Source organism: Ammospiza caudacuta, chromosome 6 (assembly GCF_027887145.1).
Source record: "Ammospiza caudacuta isolate bAmmCau1 chromosome 6, bAmmCau1.pri, whole genome shotgun sequence".
NCBI lineage: Eukaryota > Metazoa > Chordata > Aves > Passeriformes > Passerellidae > Ammospiza > Ammospiza caudacuta.
Window position 1 is genome coordinate 9,571,407 of NC_080598.1, and position 13,652 is coordinate 9,585,058.

At 39.1% G+C, this 13,652-nt stretch overlaps 1 protein-coding gene across 3 annotated transcripts in view; it reads right to left on the reverse strand.

Moving 5' to 3' along the window:
- NELL1 (neural EGFL like 1) overlaps nt 1-13,652 on the reverse strand; it is a 279,798-nt gene that overhangs the window by 19,444 nt on the left and 246,702 nt on the right. For 2 of the 3 annotated variants that reach the window (XM_058806260.1, XM_058806259.1), the window contains one exon: nt 1,658-1,798. The exons of the other annotated variant lie outside the window; for it this stretch is intronic. In XM_058806260.1, the coding sequence (XP_058662243.1) occupies nt 1,658-1,798 (141 nt within the window). The remainder of the gene's footprint in view (nt 1-1,657; nt 1,799-13,652) is intronic. 3 annotated transcript variants of the gene reach the window in all.

Here is a 13,652-nt window from a genome sequence, read left to right on the forward strand (position 1 = left end):
CAAAAGGGATTCAGTGCAAGAAAAGCTGGCCTTTCCAGAGCTGAGCCTGCCTGGGGTCAGCCAGAGTCTTGCCTGCGTGTCTGTGTGTCTTCTGACATCAGCCTGGCTCTTGATCTTCTGCTTCCCAAACCAGGCACACGAGGGATGGGGCTCCCCATGTGCGTGGTACAAGCACCAGAAATGATAAAAATGCCTCTGACCCCCAGCTGCCTCAGGGCCTTCTGAAAGTTATGTCATGTTGCTCTGACTTCTCACAAAGAAGCTGTTTTCAACATTGCTCCATTCATCACTCATTTTACAACATTCAAATGAACCAGAGGAGGACTCTTAACATTTGAGAATTCATTTAGAAATACATGACTTTCATCTATTTTATCTATGGAATCCTGAAATGCTGTCAAATTTGCCATTTTTTACACAGACACCCTCTGAAGAAGTTCACTGCTGTGATTTTACTGAGCTCCCCACCAGCTTAGGACAATGTGTAAAAAGCTAACTTAGCTGGACAATCTACAAAATATTGCTTTGAAAATCATTATCATTGCTCTGCATTTTTAAATTATGACACTATCTTATCCTTAAGGACTTCTAATAGCCAGAATTCATAAAAGATGGTAATGTTTTTACAAGAAAATTTATGTATTTTGTTACAATTTTTACATTTTAATTATAGATTTTTAAAAATCTATAATTAAATCTATAATAATCATATAATTATATAACATATAATTAATATAACATAATCTATAATAATCATAGAAAACACCCTTTGCAGTTATGGACATGATAAATTAAATTTACAGCATTAAAAAAATAAAAAGAAAAAACACAAAAGGAGGAAAAGAGCTTTAATAGAAATCTCATAAAACTGACTGGAGATGAAGTAACTGAAATGCCAAAGAAAGGACACAGTAACACTGGGAGCCAGTTGATCTCTACCTCACAGAAGTTACAATGGGGTCCCTTCTAAAGAGTTTTAAACTCACCTGATTAAATACAACAGAAATAAATTACGTATAAGGCAAACAACTGAAAAGATGGGGAAACTGTAAGGCAGGGGAAAGGCAGAATTACCAATAAAAAATTACCAATAAAACCATTTTCACCATGGTTTTATTGCTCTAGAGCCAGTGAGGGCACACAGACTGCAGGAGCCAGCATTAACTGCTCATGGAGCCCCATCCTTTGTCCTCCCATAGAAACACTACAAACTCTCTGCACTCATTAAAAATCCCTCTCTGTTCATGCTCTTGGGACCTTATTCTGCAAATATGGTGCATAGAGAATTGGATGTTATTTGTATAATCCTAAAAAATTAACGATGAAGATGCTGAAAAATGGAGAACGAGCAAACCAAAGCAACACAGACATGCCACAGATAGGTTCTTCTATCACTGGGTTGAAACCTTGAATTGGAAACCACCTCTTCCCCTTTTGTGGGCAGTTATGACCCAAGGCCACTTTTACTCCAGGTTTCCCAGCCCTTTGCTCTGATAAAGGGAGCAGAGCAGTGGGTCAGGCTGGGGATGCCCCTCCTCGCTGGGGGTGCTGACAGACAGACAGACACCTCGGTTCCTGATCCCTGCTCAGGAACGCCCCAGTCCCTCGGGAAGGCCATGCAGAAGGATGAAAAGAAAGGCTCTCTGAGGATGCTTACCCACACAGGACTCCCCGGCAGGAGAATAGCTTCCATTGTCATGGAAACCGCTTCTGCACTCACAGTGGTACCACCCCGGGAGGTTAACACAGCGAGAATGGCTGTGACACGCAATGATCCCCTCTGCACACTCATCAATATCTGCCTCAGAGAAAAACACAAGCCAGCCGGGAAATTAATTTCCTTTGACACCAATACTGTAGGTTTGTTTTTTTTTTTAAAAAAATCTTATTGGTTTGGAGTTTTGTTTTTTTTAAAGATTTCCTTTAATAGATGGATCAAGGATTATTACAGTTCCAAACAACAGACATTTAAAGCGTGACTCACAGAACAACAATAAAAAATAACAATAATACATCATGTAATCTGTTACAGACAAGACATCCTTTTACACCATGATTTGCTGAAAATGCAAAGCAAACGTGCAGATTTTTGTTCCTTGTTTGGTTTTTGGTGTTGGGGATTTCTGTTTGCTTTTTTACCTCAGAAATTACATTTGTCTGTGCATTTAAAATGCTGCAGAACAGGCTTTCCACTGAAAAGGCAGTTTCAGCAATATTCCTGCTTTACAAACTGCATGTGCCAGGACACCTTGGAAAGAAAAAGCATTTTTTTCAAGATTTGTGTTTCCAGCATTCAGCTGAGATATTGGCAGCTCTCTGGAATTGAAGGTGCTCAGACCACTTCACAAACCCTGGTTAATCTCTTTTGTTTATGTGATCCAAATAAATACCCAGTACAAGTGTAACAGCGTGTGACAAACAGAAAAAGCAGTCCACGTTTCAGCTGCAATAAAACATTTAGCTGGAAAAGAGTGAGGCAAATAACAGCAAGTCTGTAGCAATGGAAAGATCCAGCATGATGAACACCCTGCTGAGTTTCAATAAATGGGATGTTTTCAGAAAGGGGTTTCTCAAATTTCTGTAACACGTTTAATAGAGATTTCTTAATTGCCAGTAACCTTGGCTAATCATGGCTGGCACCTGGCTGCTTCTCCCCTTTGAGCATTTTTCAGCACATTTTGTAGGGTTGTAATTAAAATTAGCAAATTAATTATATGCTAACCTTGTGGTAATTTACGAAGCCATTATATTTTCATTCCTCTATTCAGCTCAAGCTTTTTTTTTTTTTTTTTCATTTTGGACAGTTTTCAGCTGGGTAACTTATCAATTAAAAGGAGACTCAAATTATTCCCAAATAATTCCCACTTTCATCCACTGAGATCTTTTTCCTGGCACACTTTAAATGTGCATAAAAAAACCAAAAAAACTTGGTGAAAATAGGTTTGGAAACAACATTTAGCTCCACAAGCATCAAAGGACAAATGACTCATGATCCTGATGCAAGACTGAGTTAAGGTGATTAACTAACCACAGAATGTAGCTTCTATCTCCATTTCCAAAATACATACACCAATATGGTTTCATGGAATGCACTGGAGTCATGTTGATGTTCATGGAAATCGATTTGAATGAAGTACCCTTCAACACAATCCCATTTTCTTACATCTTACAAGCAATACCATAGAGAAGTTCGATTTTTCCTCATTTCAGTAACAATATTTATTCCTGTTGAAATAGGGCTGAGAAACCTAAAAAATGCCATTTTCCAAGATTCGTGTTTGCCCTCGCTCAAGCATGAACCAAGTTATCTACATAAAAGGATCATAAACACTATTTATTTCTAGCTTTATTCAGCTCCCATCTAACAAAAAAGTCAATTTTTAAATGCTTTAAGATCTGTCACTGCTGTCACCTTTTCTGTACTTTGTACCTTGTGGAAGCTAATTTTAGTGTTAAAACACTGCACGAATGTAGCTGTCCATCAACAGTGAGTGCTGCTTGCAAACTCAGACACTTCCAATTCATTACAGCAAATGGAATTTATAACCATGATCTTTTCACATGTCATGGCTGATGAAACAGGTTTAATCCTATTTGGAAAGTGAATGACTTTGCTACTGCAGGTCAATAGCAAATGAATCCCTCCTCTTACTTTCCTTTCTTTCCCAGTGTTGGACTGGAGAATGTTTCTGTTTAAAGACCGCTTTCTTGTGTCAGTCCTGTACTGGGCTTCAATCTGTTCAATCTTACATTTTTAATTTACAAAATTAATAGAGAGCTCCTGAAGTTCATTTCTAAGCTTAAGCCCTTTCAAAAGTGTACGATTTAGGCTCATGGCAAAGGACACTAACTGACTAGCAGTCAGCTTTTCAGAAAGCCTGTCTGCCAGCGTACCAAAACTTTCCTAAGGCAGCACTTCACTCAGTGGAAGAAGAGCCATTAGGTCAAAAAGTAAAATAATACACAGAACTCCCTGCAGACTAGATGACTTTACTGTGGCAGTACCATACCTGTTCCAGCTTTTGTTCCCTGATCTGTAGGGAGACACTAACCAATTTCTTCAACCTGCAGAGCTAGGAAAAGAAGACTTGCTTTCAGTTTTACAGGTTCTTCCTTTACTTACTCATCTCCTTAAAGCAGTGGGGCTATGCCAGCATTGTCCTACACAGGCTGGGGGCAGTGGGCAAAGGACAAGAGAAGCTATGTGGGCTTTTTGGGAAAATCTGCCCTGACAGATTTTCAGACACCATTGGTGTGGAAGCAACAAGGAAAAATCTCTTCAAGCTCTACTTCACCACTACCAAGGTTAAGTTCAGCACTCCTCCTTGCTCCCCAGCCCAGCCTTCTCCTGCATGCTGGATCCAGGCTGGGAGCACGGTGCAGAAAGGAGAATGGGGAATCAATTCTCCCTCTGCTTCTGCAGCAGGTTAGGATTCCTTTGGGAGCACACCAGCAGCAGCACCATGAGATGGAACGTGCATGAAGAGCTGTATCAACGAGGAAAACCCTTAACAGCATCTCTGCTTATCCAACACATTCCTGTTCCTTGCACATAAACACTTTTTAAAGGGTTGGAAATACCATGATGAGCTCTGCAAGCTTCTCCTATCATCCTTGTTTGCAGCATGTGTACAAACACGGGTCAGTGGGAATAGGAAAATACTGTGGATGTTTTAGAAATTGAGATTTATGATGCTCAGAATACCAAGAGGGAAAAGCAAATAACAGCTTCATAAAATGGTGTGTCACACACCATGACATTATTTAGTTCAGTTAATAGACCATTTCCAGCTGGACATCCTAAGTCCTCAAAACCCTTTTTTGAGCATTTTTTCTGCACAGAGAAATGTTGATAGAGATAAGAGCCAGTTCAGGGAATAAGAGATTAATTCACTTCTCTTCATCATTGCTTTTCCATCTTTAGATTCTAGCACCATATTTGCATATTTGCCTCAGGATAAAAGTCTGGTTTGGTGTTTTGCTATAGAATTTGAGTTAGAAATACACACTATTTTTGTATGTTTTGTGTGTGAAGATGCTTACCAGAATGTGCTATATGTACTTTCTTCTTAAAGGTATATTAAGCTGAGATGAAAGTGTACAGTTCTGACCTGTGAGTGAGAACAGTGTAGAAATTATATTCTTTTTCAAAGGAGCACATTAAAATCTGATCAGAAATTCTGTCACTTCACACAGACCAGAAGAAATAACTGGTGGGCATCTTTTGGCTGTGCTGCCATGCTGCAGGTGTTGCTTGCCCTCAGTGCTCCTGGCAGCAGGATGGGCAGTTTTGTCTGGGCTTTCTGCATGTCTGCATTAGTGTCTAGATAGCCAAAAATAGAGTGCTCATGAGAAAGTACCAATTTAATGTTTCCTTGGGAAGTGGAAAGTTTCATAATCTAAATTTCCCTCTGCAGTCTCTGGCTAAATATCTGCACTACCTTTCCATTAAGGGTAGTATTTTTCATTTCTTGTTCTAAGACATGCTGCTTTTACCACCATGACAATGTTTTTGCAGGTTTTTTTCATTCAAGCCTTGTTATAACATCCATGTAAAAGGAGATCTCATACAAGCCATCCTGTTGCCTGCTTTTTCCCCACTCAGTCATTTGACTGCCATTAGGGGACAACTGTTAATGGATCTGGAAATACTCCATTATAGTGGCTCTGCAAATGCCCATAAATAGCACATGTTTGCATTGGAGAATAAAGGCACCAGTTGGTTTCATATAAGCTCTTGCAAGATATTAATCCTGCCCTTTAAGGACAGGTCTGTAATTTTTACTTTTAGCAGCTTCTTGCATTATTCATATAGGTATTTATGCAGACAAGATAAATAGCATAATTTATCTCAAAATAAAACACAATGGCTTCAAAACCCTGTGAAAAAGTAAAATTAAAATAATTCAATCTTTTCTAATGCCCCACCACATTTAAGTCACTGTGTGATAATACTGAAAGGAAGCCTGTTCAGTGTCATGTAACAGCCAGCAATCTACAGTTTCAATGAGACAGAAGAGCTTTACTGTAAAGTGTCTATTCATCAAACCATTACTGTATTCTTTTTCATGCAAAAAATATACATTCCTTATCTTTAGTTTCCACTGACTAGGAGACCTATAAGCAGGAAAAGTGTGTACTAACAATAAAGGATCGTACAGGTATCAGGCTTCCTGAATTAAAATTCTACCTTGAAAGCTGACTCCATTGCTTCCAGAGCATTTCAGCTTTGTTTCCCACATCATAGTATTTTTCAACATAAAAACACCAGAAAATGCACCTAGACAACTGAGGCATTAGCTATACTTAAAACACAGCCTCTTCTCATCTCCTACTCCAGCCTAAGCCTCACTTCCACAAGACAGAGATAGCAAGGAAGGGATGGCACTGACAGCTCTATGCAAACAGTGTCCCTGCTGCACAGGGTTCATTCCACTATTTCAAATAAACCCTGAAAGCAAAGACAACTACTTTGGATGAGAACAGATGAAAAAATCTCTTGCTCTCTAAAAAACTCCAACAAACCCTCCCATCTGCCTACCTCTTCAGTTTCACATAAACTTTTATAAAGACTGAATTTTATCCTTTATTTTTATCCTGTGTAGTTTTTATATCATTAAATCTCTGTATTAGCTTTGACAGCTCACTACAAGAGGGGCCTGCCTGTATTTTTAAACATATGCAAATGTTATATGCATAATACAAAGCACAAATACAGCACCAGCAGCCACCCTTAAAGTCTGCTAGATGTTGCCAGTGCAAGGAAGAGAGGCTAAAACAGTCCGACCTTGTCACAGGTTTGCAACCTGGTGTGCCTGGAATAGCAAGGATCCAGCTGGAACTGCAATTTAGCTGTTAAACAAATGGTAACTTAGAGAACACAGATAACTCTGTAATTAAGTACATTTGAATAATGACTGGTGGCTGTTGCTCAGCCTCATGGGGCCACTTCATTCTTAAGACAACAGAGATACTAAAAACCAGGATGGACAGGAAAGGCATCTGAGAAATATCTGCTGGCATTTTTAATCATCACTTTTTAGTGTCACAGCTTTAGGTATCTCAGGTGATAAAGACTGCTCCCACCTCTGCCTGAAGCCAGCAGCAAGCTTTGGAATAACTGCTTAGGAAATTTTTCCTTGACATTTAGCCTCCTTTTTAATTAAGTTCATTTTAACTCATTAGGAGACTCTGGGCAAACAATTAACACCAAATAACATATTCCTCTCTCTTCAGTAGTCATGGCTGTTTTCACAGACTGATTTTAATTGCTTTATATTTATATTGGCCTTTGCAGCTCCTTCTCAGGCAGGAATAGTTTTCCCTGCATAAATGGTACAGGCTTTGGTCCATTTTCCTATTTTGAGGATACAGTGGTAAACCATAAAATTTTTAATTTGTAAGATAATGAATGAAACTCACACTCATTAATAATCAAACCCACACAAACAGTTTAATAGTACTATATGGCTTTCAGGGATGAAATGTACGCTCACCATCCTTTATAATTAAAGAACAGCTGTAATTTGCTTTATTGTGTAATTTTGGACTGGTATAAAGATTTTTAATCATTTGAAACTCACGTGTAAATCCAGAATGATGAGCTCACCAAGAATAAATGGAATGAAACCAATATCAGAATAATAACACAGACTAGTTGTACCAGCATTTTTTAAGATTAATTCTTTTAATATATAACATCGAATTTATGGAAATTCATTTTAGTACTTTATATACTTAAACAGTCCAAGGTGATGTCTTTATAATTTTTGTGCATCTCTCTCTCATAGCCCCACATTCATTGATTTCCATGCTAAGTATGCAGCACACTTGGAGTATGCAACTGAAAGATCCTGGTTCATTCAAATACATCTCACTTCACAAGAATGGAGCTGAAAGAATTTTTTCTTCTCATATTTAAAGATTACTGGGTGATGTAGGACATAAGAACTGGAATGAGTATGCTTTGGCCTGCGCCACTACCCAGGGGTTTCGAGGAGAACCTGGAGTGGCAGAACTTGTGGTCACCTCTGGCCACACCTAGAGTGACCAGCTGGCATTTGTCCCGTTCCCGTGGCTGCAGAGCAGGCTACAGGCCCATGTGAGCATCAGGAAACATCCTGCAGTGTGAGGCTGCCCGGGAAACATCCTGCAGTGTGGGGCTGCCCAGGGAAGCTACAGCCCCATGGGAACATAAATAAACACCCTGCAGTGTGGGGCTGCCCAGGGAAGCTACAGCCCCATGGGAACATAAATAAACACCCTGCAGTGTGGGGCTGCCCAGGGAAGCTACAGCCCCATGGGAACATAAATAAACACCCTGCAGTGTGGGGCTGCCCAGGGAGGCTACAGCCCCATGTGGACATAAATAAACACCCTGCAGTGTGGGGCTGCCCAGGGAAGCTGTGCAGTCTCCATCCTTGGGGATACTCAACATCTGGATGTAATCCTGGCTCCAAGTGCCCATAGCTGAGCAGTGGGGTTGGACAAGGTGACTCCCAGAGGTCCCTTCCAGCCTCAGCCATTCCTCAGCCTGTGATTCTGCCTCAGAAAGAATGCTCACTTGAATGAAAACTGATGAACTACACGGGCTGCAGCTGCAGATTGTTTCATCAGAGCTACAAAAAGATGAATGAAACATCTTATAAAAGAGGACACTGACAAACAGCATCCTCCACCCAACTTAGCAACTGCCTGCAACCCAGTGCACTGCACAAAAGGAATCATTCAGGTGACACTGCTCTGTGTATAAAAGCTTCATGGATGAGCCTCAGCATTATTACCCAGTGCCATCAGACATCATGCACAATCTCTAGGTACAATGCATAAGCAATATATCACTCCATCCAGCACTTGAAATGCTAAGTTCAGTGATAGAACATAGTGATAACATCAGTGATAGAGATAGCCTATTATTTTATCTAGAACATCCCATGACAGAGAATAGATGTTCCCTTCCATAAATTCTTTGGTGATTTGCCTCAACCAATTTTAGAACAACTCACATGATGAGTCCTCCCCCACTTCATTGAGAAGATAATATCACAGCCCAAGAGCGCACAGTGGTAGGAGGTTCTTTTGATTAGTTTGAGCCCTTCTATAAATGACTATATCAAAACAGCACTTGTAAAAAAATTTCACTGCTAACAGGAGGCAGCAGCTGATGAGAAAATAATAAAGAGCACATTTTCTTCACTGTGGCTGGGGTGGCTAAATGTCAGTCATTCTCCTTGAAATTCCCATGTATGCCATTGTGCCAAAGGGCACACGAAGCAAATCCAAATTACAGGTTTAGATTATAATAGTGTGCACACCCTATAGCACCCCTGAGAATTTAATAATAATGAGAAATAGTCTCAATTAGTTTTTTAAAATCTTGAACTGATTAACAGCTTCAGAAAAGCATTTTCATTCATACAGTAATAAATTCTCCCAAGGAAGCAAATCCCCAAACAATCAGTATAAAATGAGCTCTTGAAATCATAAGCAGAATAATGTAAAGCTCTCTGCATCCTTAATTAGGGATGAAAATGGTTCATGAAGGGCTGATCAATAACGTACAAATGATAAAAATGCATACTTTTGGAGAATGTGTGAACACAGTTTCATAAAAAGATGAAATCTGTGGTGGATCTTCCATATAGCACACTGAATTGCAACTGCTCTCATCAAAGGAAGATCCCCAGCCACTTAGGAATAGATATATATATTTGTTTCTGATAGTAAGAAGGGTGAAGAAAAAAACCCCATAATGATACCAAATTACAGAAGCCTGAAAGAGCTGCTTAAGAGAAATCAAGACTCTTGCAGCACTTTGCCTACCTCCTTGTGTTCCCCGCAGTTCCATTTCCCCATGTTCCCAAACCTATCACACCACAGGCACAGTCACAAAAAGCACTTTGGTGTCATCAGTTCCATGCACAACCCAGGAAGTTTGAGAAACACAGAAAAAGTGTGTTAGAAACACTTAGAAACTAAGTGTTCTTTCCCAGTTAAACCTGGGCAGTGCCATGTCACTGTGATATTTCCTGAAAAATCCCTTCACCAGGATTTCTTCTCCTGGGAAGTTAACAAGCCTCAAAGAAAAATGTAAATAATAATTATCTGATTGCTTCTCCTTGTGTTTTGCTGCTTTGGGATGTGGTAGGTGATTCTTTCATTGGTTCCATGAGAATTGTGTTTTCATAATGACCAATCACAGCCAACTGTGTCAGACTCTCTGAGGAGTCATGGGTTTTTATTATTCATTCCTTTCTAGCTTTCTGATGTCTCCTTTCATAATCTAATCTAATCTAATCTAATATAACATAATGTAATATATCAGCCTTCTGAGAAGAAGAAGTCAAATTCTTATCTCTCACCTAGTCCTGGGCACTCACAACACAGCAGTGCCACATTGCACTTCACTACATAATCAGAGTCAACATGTTGCAAAAAAATCTACAGAAGTTTACTAAACCAACACAACATATCCACTGGCACCTTCAGAAGGAAGGTGAGAATTCATCCCAGATGCTCAACTGTTCTGTGCATCCTCAGGGGTCAATGAGCTGATGCAGACTTTACAATGCCGACTGCTTAATGTCTTCTGTTTTCTTCTGCACCTCACATCAGAATTTGTTCCAGTGCTAAACTTATGTGTTCAATGTAATACATTTAAAAACGGTAAACACTTATATATACTTTCAATCAAGCTAGAAAGATTTTCCCCAAGAAGACTCAAAATTCCAGAAGTCTTAGAATCTTTCTTAGGGTGAACTTCCTATTTCATATGCACTTCTAAAGCTAATTAAGGAGAGAGAAGTATATCAGTGTCTGTAAACGCACAATGTTGCATCCAGTGTTTCTTCCAGGTGAAGCACTCAGTCATTACTGTTACTCTTCTTTTTAAATAGTGTAATGAATATTTCCAAATAAATAAAAAGTAACTTTTTCCTTAGTATATGCTTTTTGAAAGCATATGCTTTCTCTTTCAATGTTAATTACAGATTGAATTTTTAACTTCACTAAACCATTAGTTGTGACTTTGATCAGACCCCAGTTCCCCCAGCCTGGGTGCTGCTTCAGACATCAATAATTCTAATTAAACCAACTCTGAGATATGACTACATCATTTCTCTAAGCAATTAAAAATGTGCAACTGAAATAAGTAGAAAATCTTAAAAGGAAAGCCAGTGGACTCATTAAATAAATAAATAAATAAATAATAATAATAATAATAATAATTGCACTTCTACATTGTCCTTCATCCTTGGATGTCAAAATACTTCTTAATAGCACAATCTTTTTTTAGGAAAAGAAAAATATAAAAAGCCTCTATTTATTTGCCTATCTGAAAGGGGTTTAAGTATTCACGATGAAGATACAGTCACTGCTTGCTGCATGAATAAGACCTCCACACACTAAAACTACACATTTATCCAAATTGATTTTGTGCCCTTCATTTCATTAAATTAACAAAGTTTTATTATACCTAAGTTGAATTCAATGGTTTTCAATAGCATTTCCAAAGGAAGGGCTTCCTCATAGCAGTTGTTTTTACAATTTGAAGACTACAATATAATTTACTCTCTTCAAATGCACTAACCTATAGAAGAAGTGTCCTCAAAAAATGTATCTACAAGAGCTGGAACATGAGATTTTACTGCACTAGGAGGATTACCTTGAACTTTGCAGGATCTCAAACAGCTACATGGGCTCAACATTAGTGCTTGAGGGCTTGGGGTGGCTGGAAAGCCTTGGTGAATCTGGCTAGATAAATAAATTTGGGATTAGAAGCAACAGCTACTTGGGGTCTAACACAGGTATTACAACTGTCCCTGTGTTTAACTGTCACCATCATATTTTGTGAAAAATCTCTTTGCTCAGGATTTCTCTCTGGGGAAGCTGAGAAGCCTCAGAGAAAAGGAAAACAATTTTATCTCATTTGCTACTCCTGTGTTTTGCTGCTTTGGAACGTGGTTGGAGATTGTTTATCAACATGTGAATTGTTTTGACTTAATGACCAATCATGGTCAGGCTGTGTTGGGACTCTGGAAAGAGTCACGAGTTTTCACTATTATCTTGTTAAGCCTTCTGTAAGTATCCTTTCTCTATTCTTCAGTATTCTTTAGTATGGTATTCTTTTATATAAGTTCATAAAGTAATAAATCAGCCTTCTGAGAACATGGGTCAGATTCACCATTTCCTTCCTGCCATGGGACACCCCAAAAACAGCACATTCGATCTTAAAAAATTTCTCTGCATTTCTGTTTATCTGCAAGCCAATATTTTTGATACTACAAAACCCTTTAGTAGCTCTTCGCACACACTTCAGACAGTATGTAGATGAAAGAATAAATATACACAATGCCATCATTTCACAAAGAGATTTCATATATGGATATAAGTATATGCACAGTCTGTGTTTCAGAGCTTCATTGTCAGTGAAATGAGGTTGATCTGCAGCACAGGGAATACCCAAACATTAAAAAAATCCCAGCTGTCCTATGCATATTTATGCATTTAGGAGCAAGACTAATTTCAAGGGGGGGGAAAAAAGTCAGTGTAAACAGAGCACTTATCCTGTCCCTTTAGATTTCTGTCCTTAATTGAATCTTTCTTCAGAGTGTGGTCTCCATCCTGCACAATAGATCCAGAGCAGAGACTGGGTGAGGTGAGCTACTCCAGGCAGTGTGACAGCTGTGACTCATGTCATGAACAAGGACAGCAGCAGTGGTGGCTCAGCCACGACCATCAGAGGATGTGAGCAAGAAAAGGGTTGTAGGGGAAATGGTTCCACAGTAGAAAATTCCACCTCAGCTAACAAATGGCAACAGACAGTGCAAATCACTCTTAGGGCCACATGAAATCACCTAATATGTCTCAGTCTGTAAGATTTAAATCACTCAAGAGCCAGTAAAAATGATGCTTACTGCCTGACAGTGACTTAGGACAATGGTGGCTCTGAAAGAGATGAGCACTAAGTACCAGTAAAGCTTGTGGCATACAACTGGCAAGGACCTGGGACGACCAAAGCAGAATATAAAACATCTGGCTTTCCAAAACAAGCTTTTCACAGACTGTGAAACACCAGAGAAAAGGAAAAATGAGAGATGTGCATTTTATTTGGTTCTTAAAATGTGCCAACTTAGAAATCCTATAGACTGTCACCCAAATTTATGAAATATAGTAAAAGAAGATGCCTTTACTTATCCTTCAGTTATCGAACATATTACCCCAAAATTCACCAGTCGTTTAGATGTATATCTTATTTTCTGTAACATCTGGTCAAAATAACAATTTTGTATTTTCCTTTAAGATGGGGTCATTTATTATACCCCTATGGATACTTTCTTAGTAAAACTACATTATTTTCCACTAACTGAAAATTTAGTCTTACAGATTTTCAGGTTTAGGAATAATTTTAGTCCAAACCAAATCATCAATGAAGAGCTGGGTTGCTTTCAGGCTATAATTCATCTAACACCTCCTTCAGATGCTTCCTCAGGAGAAGCATCACGCTCAGAAACCCCCACTTCTCTCCACTCCCTGTAACAAGAGGTTTAGCTGACTACCTCAAGGCAGCCAGACATGAGCTCTCTCATTAGAACAAGGTAAGAACAACTCTAGCTCAGCTGGCAAAGCACGAATCTGCATGAGAAAGGCTCAGT